This window comes from Cucumis sativus, chromosome 6 (genome assembly GCF_000004075.3).
Source record: "Cucumis sativus cultivar 9930 chromosome 6, Cucumber_9930_V3, whole genome shotgun sequence".
Lineage (NCBI taxonomy): Eukaryota > Viridiplantae > Streptophyta > Magnoliopsida > Cucurbitales > Cucurbitaceae > Cucumis > Cucumis sativus.
Genome location: NC_026660.2, coordinates 1,181,748 through 1,194,723, shown reverse-complemented (window position 1 = coordinate 1,194,723; position 12,976 = coordinate 1,181,748). Strand labels below are relative to the sequence as shown.

The 12,976-nt window shown below is 31.1% G+C and overlaps 1 protein-coding gene across 1 annotated transcript; it reads right to left on the bottom strand.

Annotated features, from left to right (window-relative positions):
• Nucleotides 1-1,516: 1,516 nt before the first annotated feature.
• LOC101204600 (endochitinase A) lies at nt 1,517-6,700 on the bottom strand. Its single transcript, XM_004138377.3, has 5 exons — nt 5,975-6,700; nt 5,726-5,840; nt 3,793-3,904; nt 2,198-3,247; nt 1,517-2,012 (listed from the first exon to the last, which is right to left on the bottom strand). The coding sequence occupies exons 1-5, from the start codon at nt 6,168-6,170 to the stop codon at nt 1,755-1,757; spliced, it is 1,731 nt and encodes a 576-aa protein (XP_004138425.2). The 5' UTR covers nt 6,171-6,700; the 3' UTR covers nt 1,517-1,754.
• Nucleotides 6,701-12,976: the final 6,276 nt, after the last annotated feature.

Here is a 12,976-nt window from a genome sequence, read left to right as displayed (position 1 = left end):
AAGGATATCTAGAGTGTGTTAATTTACTGATTTTATATTGGTCAAATATTGCATATGGATTCATTTCAATAAAGTATTAAGTTAAATATATAACACGCATGTAGTGACAACATGTTAATGTTGTAGAAAGAAGATAAACAATAACCATCGATTTATTTAGGTCTTGTTTGATAATTAAATTATTTTATTTTTTATTTTGATTTTGAAAAGTTAAGCTTATAGACATTATTTCTACCCCAAATTTCTACTTTTTACCAACTGTTTAAAAAGCAAACCAAAATTTAAAAGCTATAAAATAGTTTGTCGTTGTTTTTTAATTTGAATAAAAATTTAACCATTGTACTCCCAAGAGATGCAAACGAGAAGAAATTTGGAGAAAAGTAAGCTTAAATTTTAGTTATGATAGGAGAAATTAATTATGTTTTAAGGAAACAAACAATTGCACCAAACATAACTAGAAAGACATAAAGTATGCCAACCTCAATACTTCATTTGTGATTGTATTAACCTAACAATAAATTAATCCTCTAAAATTGGTTAAAAATAAAGAATGTGGTTCTTAATGTTAAATGTAAAAATATTATACGCACACAATATTTTTTTTTTTTACTAAATTTAAGATTAATTAAAATTATGGAAACTAAAATAGAGCAAACTTTTAATTACAGGAACAAAAGTAACATTTAAACCGATTATTAATTATCGTTCATCAAATGTATTTTAGTACAAAAAGATGGGGATTACGCAATTTAGTTGTTCGTTGAATGTTTTTGTTTTCAACTATTCAGTTAGAATTGTTCTTAGTTACTTAATCATACAATTTTCAAAAACGGAAAACAGGTTAGGTACAATTTTCAAAAACGGAAAACTGCAATCAACCATTTCGTTTCTTTTTTCAAAAGAAATTAAACTTATTTTCTTTCCTTTTCTTACGGGAATTTATCAATTTAAGTGAAATCCAAAAACAAAAACAAAATTTTTAAAATCTATTGTTTTTTCAAATTTTAACTTGTTTTGAATACAAAATAGATATCAAAACAATAAATTTAGACTGAGGAAATGTTTGCAAACTTAATTTTTAAAAGAAACTTCAAACACAAAAAATAAAAACAAGATAATTACCCTAAACTTAGATTCTTGGTTAGGTTAAAAGAATTAAATATTAGTTAGAAATGTGTTAATCAATAAATATCCATTTAAAAACATAAATACAACTAAAATTTATTTGCCCAAAGAAAAAAAAATCTAAAAGTAAAGTTTTGAAATTAAAAAAAAAACCTTTAAATAAAATATTTTGAAAGAAAAATCATGGTAAAAGGGACAACTAAAACTATATTACAAAATTATGGTATATTAAAATGAAAAACATTATTTGAATATGAAAATTTGCAAATATCTTATAAATCTTTTGGTTAATTTGAAAATGGGCTATTTTCCAATGGTGACTTTTAATTTATATATAATGAGTTGGAAATTGAATACATTGTGAATAGTTAAGGATATGAGAAGTGGAAACTTAAGCAAGTAGAAAATCAGCGTGTAGAAAATGCGTAAAAGTTCAGCATATAACTTTGTTCCTTCCTCTACCCATACAAAGCTCTGAAATTACATAAATACAACACTCAATCAACTTTACATTAGTCCTAAACACATCATTTTGGTTATCACTTCCACAACTATCATCTTTCCATCATCACCAAAGTTGATGACCAAAACCAACCATTTGATTTATCACAAATGAACCATCATCACCTTCACCTAGCGCACATGCTGCGAGGTGATCGACCCCCTCGCTCGCTGCCAATTTCGTCATCAATTTCATGTGTATCTAAACAGAGACCATTGTTGTTCACACTCATTTCAGAACTAGCGTTGCTACTCGTGGCAAGAGGAGAGTCTGAAACACTGATAGTTCGACTTCGAGATGGCCCGGATCTTACACTATACATTGAAGAAGCTGGAATATTTGTCATTAATGGTCGTAAATTACCTGGAATGCTTCTCCTTATATCCTGATCAAGAAAAGTGAGCATAGTGTTAAACAATGATATGCCAGTAACATTAGACTTTTTAGATAACTTGCTCCTACACCATCTTAAATCACTAATTAATCAAATAACTTAAGCTAATAATCGAATGCAAATTTAATATAATATAGTTGTTAAAAAAATGTTTGAAAACAAGATAGGTAACATACCATGTGTCTTATTGCCATATCCAGAGACTTCTTAGATAATGTTCTTCCAAAGCCCGAGCTATCTGGCGACGAAGACTTTCCAGACAGATTCCCATGAGGTGAAGAATGTTTGTCATCTTGCTTGGGAGGGACCAATTTGCGCATGTTTATTACCCTTTCAACCATTTTAGTCCCTATTAATACCGGACTTATGTTGTCATTAGCTTTAGAGTGCATACGGTTTATTGCAGGGACAGAACCCCCACTGAGATGAATATTGCCATTAGGTGCACGTCCTCGAGACGGAGAGCATGATTGTCGTCTTGGCCTACCGTTTGGAACAGGTTCTACAGAAGAAGATCGTGCACTTGGTGCTCCAGGCCGGCCTCTTGTAACTGAAAGTGGCCTATCAGGAAGTGATGTCCTTAAATTTGGTGGAGCATCAAGAGTGAAACCAGGCATCTCTGAAGGATTCCATGGTCTGGATTTTACTGTTGGGGAAGCTCCTCTCGATGGTGCTTGATTCCTCGACACAGTTGGAGATGGCTTTGAAATTGATGATGAAGATTTGACTAAGGAAACAGGTGCACTTGATGCACTAGATGGTGTAGATGGTCGGCGAGTAGGAGTCGAGGCCCTCGATGTGGGCTTAGGTGGAGGTATGGTAGGTCTAGAAGTCGGTGTTGATGATCTTGCTGTTGATCTTGTTGGAGTAGAAGATCTTGTAGGAACTGAGGACTTGGTAGAGGAAACAGTGGGCTTAGTCATGGTAACTGTAGGCTTGGCTGACGCAGTTGACAGCTTATTTGAAGCTGCTCCAATCTTAGCTGAAGAAACTACAGGTTTATTTGAAGGTAAAGTCGCCCTAGAAGTAGGCGTTGAGGATCTGGAAGGTCTAGATGTTGTGGTTAATGTAGGACGTCCAGTTGGGGTAGCAGGTCTTGATCCAGGACCTCCAGATGATGAAGGTCGACGTATCCCTACACTTGAAGAGGTCAACCCTGGAGAAGAAGCTGGTTGTTTCGAGACCATGTTGCTCCTCGTAGTAGGTTCTTGTTGGAGATTTGCAAGCTGAACTCAAAAAGGTGAAATAACTTAACAACTTAATCATAGAAAGAAAAATCAATAACACAACATTCATAGCAGCTATTCATATGCGTGAGGAATGTTCACAATATTATCAGTTACGAACAAAAACAATTGAAACTTTTAGCCCAGTAGATGTTCCGCTGGCCTATATTGAATGTTGAGTCTATCCAACTTTGCTCCAATTGTGAACAAACTATAACATTAGCAGACACAACTGGGAGCAAAAAAATCATATCTTCCTATTGGAAGAAACCAAAAAAAAAGAAAAAAAAAAGAAAAGAAAAGCACTTTTGTTGCTTATTCTTGAGACATTTAATTTCACGATGAGGGAAAGTGCCGAACTCCAGCTTTGTCCTACTGAACTTCCCAATAAACAAACTTTTCAAAAGGAAAGCAGCATGGAACGTTGAAAATAACTGTTTAGCATCTACAGATCATACACAACTACATCAATGTTTTCAAAAACCAAAGATGTCAAATTTCAATATGAACAACTAATCAAACTCGAGACTTGAGAATAAACTTACTCTAGATTTCAGCACATTGGGACGACCCATTGGAGTAGCATGGCTCATTAAGACCCTTTCTGACTCAGTTTCCAAAGATGGAAAAAGAGGAGTTCCAGGAGGAGTTAGAAGCCTGAAAACAGATCGAGCTCTGGTTAATTTAACTGGTCTAATTGTCACAAAGTAAAGTCATAACCAGTCATAAAACAACCAGTAAATATGCACAAACCACTTTTGAACCCATGCAAATAATTGTAGTAGGCATTCCATTCCTGGAAAAGATACTTTTCACTATTAACATGTGAATCAAAACAGTTGTTTCCAGACAGAAGCAAAAGGTACTTCCTTATAATCTTGTTTGCAACTCCACACCAACCCCATTCCTTTTACCACACGAACATAAAGTTCAAAATAACAAGCAATCAAGCTTACTGGAAAGAGTCTCTTTGGGATCCCCATGATTATAAAGTTTCAATTACCCAAAATCTCAAAACCTATGGCAAGTGGTACCAACATAAATATTATTTTCTTGTTTCCAATAATTGGATCACGAAATCAACATTTTGACAAAATATTCATTGTTTTTTTACATCTGTAATTGTCCGGGTCAGCTTACACACACCCCAATTAACCTCACAGGACAGCCCACTTTAACCCTACAACATTTGGTTATCAAGGAAACTCGTAGCAAAGTAATTCTTAGTTAGGTGACCACTATGGATTGAACCCATGACTTCTTAGCCATTTATTGAGATTGCCTCCTTTTTTACCACTAGACCAAAAGATGGTTAAAATATTGGTTGTTTAATAAGACTTCGTTTTTTTTTAGCATGTGGTTGACAAGACTAACTCACACTCTTTGATCAATCCTATTTGGGAACTGTCTAATCTTACAGCATTTGATTTAATGAAATTAAGATATTGTTGAATTTGCAAGTTAAATGGTAATCATAATCTGAACCTGTGGCTATGACCTCAAAAGCATATAAATCCAGAGATTGAGACTTCCACCCCAGTCAATGTTACTTGTTTCAGGAGTGAAATAGATCATAAATTATAGGAATTTGATGTCTGCATCAAGGGTCCAGATCATGCAGTAATGTATCACATTGAAAATTGAGACCACGCTGAAAGTCACAACTTGAGAGGGAAGAGCCTCTTTTTCCATCCATTTCTACCTATCCTAGTTATATTATTGTCCTCATCAACAAACCTATAACTCAGGGTATAAATCTCATCCATCAGCGTAATATAAACATTTCACAAAATTTTCCATTCATACCTTTTTCATATCACTAAAATAACTCACCAGGGCCACAATTATTTACACCATGGTTCAAAAACTCGGTCCATTCATTTCTCTCAGGTCACTAAATACATTATAGCATAAAAAAGGATTGTGAATTACAACATTGTGGTTTGTACAATTTACGAATAATACCTTAAAGTAATTTTAACTACTCTTATATCATGTCATTTGTTCTCAATGATATTGGTATACATGACACAAACCACGAACCACATGTGTCATTTCAATCAAACATAATAGACCAATAGGCAATTTGACAAATTAAATCAGACACAGACAAGTGGTTTGAACTGCTCCACATTTGCATACTGCTACCATCCCACACAAGAAACAATGACATAAGGAAGGATAAGATCTAACTCATTTCTGGCTTTTTTAAGAAGAGAAACAAATTTTACGGAAGAATGAAATAAACAAAGCAAAAAGACTGGTTTTAACATTCAGACACAATCTACATAACTGTTCTGTCAATTAATTGGTTTAATTAACTTTGTTAACAAAAAAAAAAAAACAACTTGATCTCATTGATTGTTAATTACACCCTATTCAGTTATTCTCAACACTAATACTGATTGGTTCATTCAGGATTTCCATAGGAAATTTTATTTAAGAAACTAAGATGAAAGTGAAAGGTGATAACTTTACCAATCATAATCATTTTTATCATTGTCAGAATTCAGAAAATCATCGGCACCAGTCTTGCGAGTAGGGGCTGGGGTTGCTGAGATGTTAAAAATTGGAGAAGTTCCTGGTTTTGTTGCTGAAAAAAACAGACGTGAAATAAAGATTAATCCTTTTCTTTAGTATCAAAATTCATTCATTTGATAGATAATCAGAATGCATCAAATTTAAAATTCCATAAAGTAAAACCTAGTGGTGAACTGAAATCCATACCTAAAGGGGCATCAAACTCTTCTGCGTTATTAGATAAAAGATCGTTCCTCTCTTTCTCACGCTTTCTCATTTCCAAGAACAAGGCAAGCTCCTCCTCTTTATCTTTCATGACGGATGCCCTTAGTCCTCCAACTTGCTGCCGTTTCACCGGAGCTTGCATTTGCGATTCCAAAGCCCTAAAACTACGATTCATCATCTTCAAGTTTCCTTTCTCCAAAAATTTCAAAAATCACAACCTCTAAAACCAACTATACTCCAAAGCCAAAAAAATCCACACAGTTCATTCACTTCTTCACCTCCTAGAACAAAAACCATACCAAAACATCAAGCTCTGTCAGTGCAACAAAGCACCTAAATGCAAAATCAATTAGATCTGCAACAAAGCTCCCAAACCACAAATACTTGAAAACAAAACCCTAGTAGTTGGATAATCCACATCCAAATCTCCTTCTCCACTGTAAGAGACTCTAAACTGAGTAGTTACAACAAAAAAAAAAAAGTTTTGTAACTCAAAGGAGCAGCAAAAGAAGAGGAGGAGAGAAAATAGAGAGCAACAATCAATAGGAAATGGTTGTAGAATCACTGATTGTTGATCGATCGAGCTGAGAAAATGAAAAAAAGGATGCCGTATGGAGTGCGAAACGGGGAAAAATACCGGTGTGTTTAAGAACAACCATGGCTTTTTTTTTGTGTGTGTGTGTTGCTGTGTTTCCTCTCACTTGAAGTCTACGTTTTCGTGTTGGGCCTTTTAGGTGGGTCAATATTATACTGGATAATCACCATTTTGCCCTTCTCTTTTATTGCACAAAAGGACCTTACTTCTCTATGTTTTGCCAAAATGCCCCTTTGCATTTTGGGAGTTTTGTTTTCTCTCTCTCCCATTTGAAAACGATACAAAGATTCTTTTAAAACTTACCTTTTTAGCTCTAAAGCTTTGAAGAAAATTATGTAAGTTTGTAATTTTTTAGTCCTTTTCAAAATGTATTTTTAAGTTTATAATTTTTTTTAAAGTAGAAAAATGGTATTCCTCTAAAATAATAATAATATTTTTAATTTTATATATCATATAATTATTTTTAAAAAGAAAACTTCTAGGGTCTTTTAAATATATGTAAACACACAAATTGATTTAAAGTAAAAGGTTAATTGTGTGGAAGATTGATAGTTAGGGGATTTTGTGTTGTTGGGTTTGGGAGTGGTTTGGACTGTGGAGTCATGATTTGTTTTTGCTTACGAGTCCTTCTAACATCTCATCTTTTGAAAAGGAAGGGTTTTAAAATTAGACCCTACTCCATTAACCGCCTTTTTAAGTCTCACCTTTTTTCATTTCTTTTTTTTCATTTCTTTTCATATAATATGCAATAAGATATTAATAGTTTTAAATAACATATAGCTAATTTCTTCACCTAATTTGTATTACATTTTAAATTCTTCTCTCCCTAGTTTACCGTTGAAAGATAATATATATAATTTTTTTTAAAAAAAAATCATCCAAATATTTATCCTTTATAGAAAAAAAAGTCTATAATAAAATTTTCACTATTTTTATTATAGAGTTTAAATAGTTTGTTTGTTTTTTATTTTTGAAAAAAACTCAACTATGATGAAATATGGGTTAAGGGTTTGTTATCTTAGTTAATAATAATCGGTGGTTATTATAATATGTGAGTTAAAATAGTCTTTAGATTATAAGAATTTGTGTATTGGTTGGTTGTAGGCTATTTTAGTCAAGGCTATAGTGGTTTATAACTTTTGTAATATGTGTACGAAACAGTAAATACGATAACAAAAAGAGAAAAAAAAAATGATGAGTAGAAAAATAGTAAACAATCTAATAAAGAGTTATTTGAAATAATAATATTGTGGATAGCGATAGTTGAAAATACAATTCGAGCCTTAAACACGAGTGTCCACCGACTCAAAGTTGGGGGCCTAAATCCTTTTCGAATTAGAGAAGTATTGGATGTAACTTTTAAGTTTAAGAAGTATATGTATTACTCACCATAGTAAACATGTGTAGATGTGTTAAAAATGTAACTTTGGTCTTGTATTTTAATTTTTGTTTCATTTTAGTTTATATTATTTCAAATGTTCTAAAAACAAAAATGCTATTTGTAGAAAAAGTATTGATTAACTATGTGTCAACAACCATTTTAATAGGTAAAATGATTGGACATAACGTATCTATAGGCGATTCTTAAAAATGTCTTCAAATTTTAACTATACGAGTATGATAAGAGCATATAAACTTTTTTGTGTTAGTCTATATACTTTTGATCATTTTTAAAACTAGCAAAGAGCACAGTCTTAGAACTAAATTTAAACCTTTGAAATTATTAAACTAAAATAGAATTAAGGTAAGACTCGAGCAAAACTGAAATGGTATTTTAATCAATTAGTTTTTTTTTTTTTTTTTTGAGAATTTCTTTTACAATATCTTACCACTCCTCGATTAGTGGTTAATTATGCATAGTATTGCTTAAATGACATGTCAAAGCTAACATAGCTTAATTGACATAAGAATTTGTTACCCATCAATATCGAGTTTGTGATTCAAATCCACCTACCATATACCTTCTTTTAATCGAAGGTATACATTTTGTGTTAGATTAATTTGATCGTGTTTAATACAATTGAACCAACCAAATAAATATATGTTATATTATTTAATTAGTCAAATTTTGATTTATTTTACTAGTTGTTTTTAAGCATTTGGATTTAATATTGAAATTAGTGGAATTTTTATTTTGTCTCAATTTAAATGGTGTATGATTTTGTCATTAGTACGTGACAATATGATTCATTAATTTTTTTTATATTATTATTTAAAAAAAGGGCAAACCGACCGAACAAAATAGAAAAGATGACAATATAATATTTTAGAAGAATTATTATCCAAATATTCACACTTTATTTATAAACAAACGAAAAGGTGAAGAAGAATAGCATTATATTTTATGTTGCCTATACATTATGCATAGATGTGACATTTATCCAAAACCACCTAAGTTATTTTTCCAATAAAACACACACACTTTTAGTTTCATCCGTTACTTTTACTTAGTATGTGTGGTTCTAATTCTAGGAATAATTGACACCTAATTTTTGTTAAATATAATAATTAAAATTGTTATAATTTATTCTTCTATATTTTATAAACATTTCAAAACTATTATTAAATGCCAATGTGAGCTTAACCTAACTTATATCTCATGTTCTATAATAATTTTAAAAAATTTATTTCAAAATTATCCATCTATTAGAAGTAGGGTTATACACCTCCATCATTAACTTTCTTAGGCCTCTTTCGTTTTCTTTGTCGTTCTTCTCTCACCTTCTCGTCTTCAAGTCGTCCAACTAACCAATTGACTGTTGTTGTGGTCGTCGATTGCTATTTGCTCGTCTGTAAGTCTCTCTCTCAACTCCAGTCAATGGTTGTTATGGTTGCCGTTGTCATTTCTCGTTTGCAATTAAGTTTCTCTCTCTAAACTCCAATTTTGTTACCAGCTTACAAGGATTTAATATAATGGATGATTTTGTATAAAAGTATATATAGGGTGTTTTAAAGAAGAAAAATGGTAAAAAAGATGTAAGGTCATTAAATAGCAATCAATATCATTTGCAATTAAATAGCAATCGATATTAAATTAAATAACAATGAAATGGTAAATCGATATAATTAATAATTAGATAACAATGATCACATCAAATAGTAATCAGACAACAATCAAATAACAATCGATACAATTGATAATTAGTGGTAATCATATGACAATCTGATAACAATCAGACGATAATCAAATGTAGTTCCACATTTTTAACTTGGGGCATTTTGGTCATTCGACAATTTTAATTGGGTTTTGGCTTCTTAATTTGTCATTCTTGCAAATTTTAAAATGTTGGATCATCAGTTTATTCTATATTTTATATTTTGCCACGAGTGGGAGAAGTAAAATCATAAATGATGTTGGGGTTAGGTACTTACGTTTTAAATAGCCATCATAAAATGTACTTTATTTTGTAATGGTAGTTTGAAATAGGAAAATAGGAAAAATAAAAAACAAAAAAAAAATCTTCTTGTTAAGTCTCTAAAGTGTACTTTCCCTCCAAACCTTCTTTGTTTGGTAGCTATATTTTACTAATGGTTTAAAAATTAAAAATAAAAGTAGGGTTTAAAAAAAAGTTGTTTTCTGTTTTTGAAAATTTGCCATTTTTATAAAATAGTTACAATTTGTTTTTAGTAAAATATTTGGGCAAGGTAAGGGGTAATTTTCAGTTTATATAATCATAATAACAAGAGAGAGAGAGATTTTGTTCTAAAAATCCAAAAGATATAAAGCTTTGTCGTTATGTTAATTTATTTTCACATAAAATGGAAATGATAAAAGAAAAATAGGCCAACCAGTTATTCACCGCCACCTGGCTACTATTTCTTCTTCTCTTATTTCCCAAAATTTTGCTTTTCTTAAAAAGCCATTTTTTTAGTCCAATTTTTACAATAAAACAAATTCAGAAGAAAGGAATGCAAACTTTGTATCCCCTTTTTTTGTATTTTCCAATTTTCTTTTTATGATAGAGTTGGTAATGTAGGAATATGGTCTATAATGTCACATGCTTTTTTAACCGCTTACACTTTATTGCAACCTAATTACATTTGAAATGTCCATATCAATTTTACAAAAAAAAAAAAAAAAAGATGGAAAATACAGTTTTTATTTGTAAAAATTATATAAATAAATAAACATTTTATTATTTTCAAATAAGTGAACAGGTCTATTATTTGTATTAGTGACAATTTAATGTTGATCTTTTTGTATTTCGTTGATTTTTCTACTATATAATAGAAATAATATCACTTCATTGAACTCCACAAAAATGTGAAAATATTAACATGTCGATAGAAATTTAATACTATAGTATGTTTATCTATATGTGCCCTTTTGATAATACATATAAAAAATAGAAAATTTTGTCATGTGATAGTTTGTGATTAATACTTAAAAAGAGTGCAAACATGAGATGCACGTAAAATAAATGCAATTGTTCGAAGAGTTGAGATAGGATGTCTATGTCCGAAGAATTCATACGTTTGAAAAGTTCATAGGCTTGTGTTTGGAGTGCAAAAATGTTTTGTTTGAATTCATGTGTTTGTGTTTGGAATACAGAGTTGAGTTCATATGTTAGCGGTGTTAGATGCAATTCTTTGAATTTTAAATTATAATTTGTTTTTTCTACCCTCTTTTGTTCTCGAAACCTTTTCTTCAATAATTCTAACTATCTTTGTTTGAATAAAATATGAAATGCATTTTTTCTTTCTTTTTTTGGTAATGAACTACAATTAATTCACTACATTTCTGGCATTAATTTAGGTAAAATAAAATGTAAAACAAAAGAAAATTTATCATGAATTTCATCGTTTTGTCATTTTCTTCCCATTATTACTTTGTATTTTTCCTCTCTCATGATTTATTTTAAATGAATCTCCCCTATCATCGTAGCAATCAATGAAATGCCACCACATTTTTTCAACAATTCTACATTTGATTTCTCTAAATTTGGAGAATCATCCAAGAACGTATTTCCATTTTCACTAATTGTTGTTTTTTATTGCTATTTGTTATTTTTGTTTGTTTTTTTGTTCCTTCATTCAATACATACTTTTCCAACTCCTTACTTATTTGATATATAAATGCAATTAAATAAAAATATAATAGTGTGTATATATATACGACCAACAAAAAACGAATTTCATGCCTACAAAAAAATATTGGATTGTTGTTGAAGTTGACAAATAGAGGTGGCCATTGCTCTTCTTGGTTGCCTAGGATAAATGTTGGTATTGATCATCAGAGGTGGGTGTCACTTGCTAATGAAGTTGATTATCAAAGGTGATTTTGTTGGAGCATGAAGTTGAAGGTGGTTGTTGAAATTAATTATTAAAGGTAGTTTTCACCCAAGTTTGTAGTTGTAGGTGGCTGTCAGAGGTAGAAATTGGTTGCACGAAGACGATCTTGAAGTTGGTTGCAAGAGTTTGTTGTCAAAGCCTAGAATTCATATTGCGAAGTTAGTTATCAAAGTTGATTTTTGTTGGTGTTTGTTATTGGAAATATAATGGTTATCGAAGCCCAAAATTGGTTGTTGGAATTGGTCATGTAAAGGTGGTTGTCGGAGGTGGCATCGGAGTTTGTCATCGAAGGTGATTGTCAGAACCCAAAATCGATCATCGAAGTTGGACATGTGAAAGTAGTCATCAAAGTTGGTTCTTGAAGTGTGGCAATTGCTTACAAAAACAATTATGCAAACACTTATAAAAAATCTTTACATGACACTTTCTTTAGGCAAGTATTTCTAGCAAAGCAACTCATGGCTTAGTATCAACTAGGAGGCTTAGTATAAACTAGAATGACATTACTATGTTGTGGTAGGGCATGTCCAATACCCCCAACGTCTTTCTTTCTAACTTTAACTCTACAGTGTTGTAGGGCACGCCCAATACTCCTATCATCTCGGTACTCATGACAACATCATTGTCATGGAGTACACTCAACACCGATAATAGAATAATCTTCTATGTGCACATAATTTCATCGTAGTCTCAGTCATGCATCTAGTATCAATCTTAGAAATATAAGAACATTTAACCATGCTTTGCTTTTAAGTATATTTTCTTAAATCTTAACTTAGCTTAACTTGTACTTAGCTACTAAAGCTCTTTAATTTGATGTCATTTTTGCATCATGCTTGCTTAAACATATCTTTAACTTAGATATTTTCATAAACTCAACCTTCAAATATTTTTGCTCAAAAATTTCATGTTCAAAAAAACATGTTCAACTCAAATGCTTTAAAACTTAGATCATGCATGCTTATTTATAAATCTCATCAAACTCTTTCTAAACTTGAAACTCATGCATTGTAATATATTAGTAACTCAAGCATAATTCAAATATTTTAACTCAAAGCATGATATAAATATAACTTAATAAAACAAGTTTAGAAATT

Excerpts from the sequence above, each read along its gene's own strand:
- LOC101204600 (XM_004138377.3), bottom strand. The coding sequence starts at position 6,170 with ATGATGAATCGTAGTTTTAGGGCTTTGGAATCGCAAATGCAAGCTCCG. Across the intron at positions 5,841-5,974 it reads AGAGTTTGATGCCCCTTTAG|CAACAAAACCAGGAACTTCT; the intron begins GTATGGATTTCA and ends TGTTTTTTTCAG. Across the intron at positions 2,013-2,197 it reads ATATGGCAATAAGACACATG|GATATAAGGAGAAGCATTCC; the intron begins GTATGTTACCTA and ends TTTCTTGATCAG.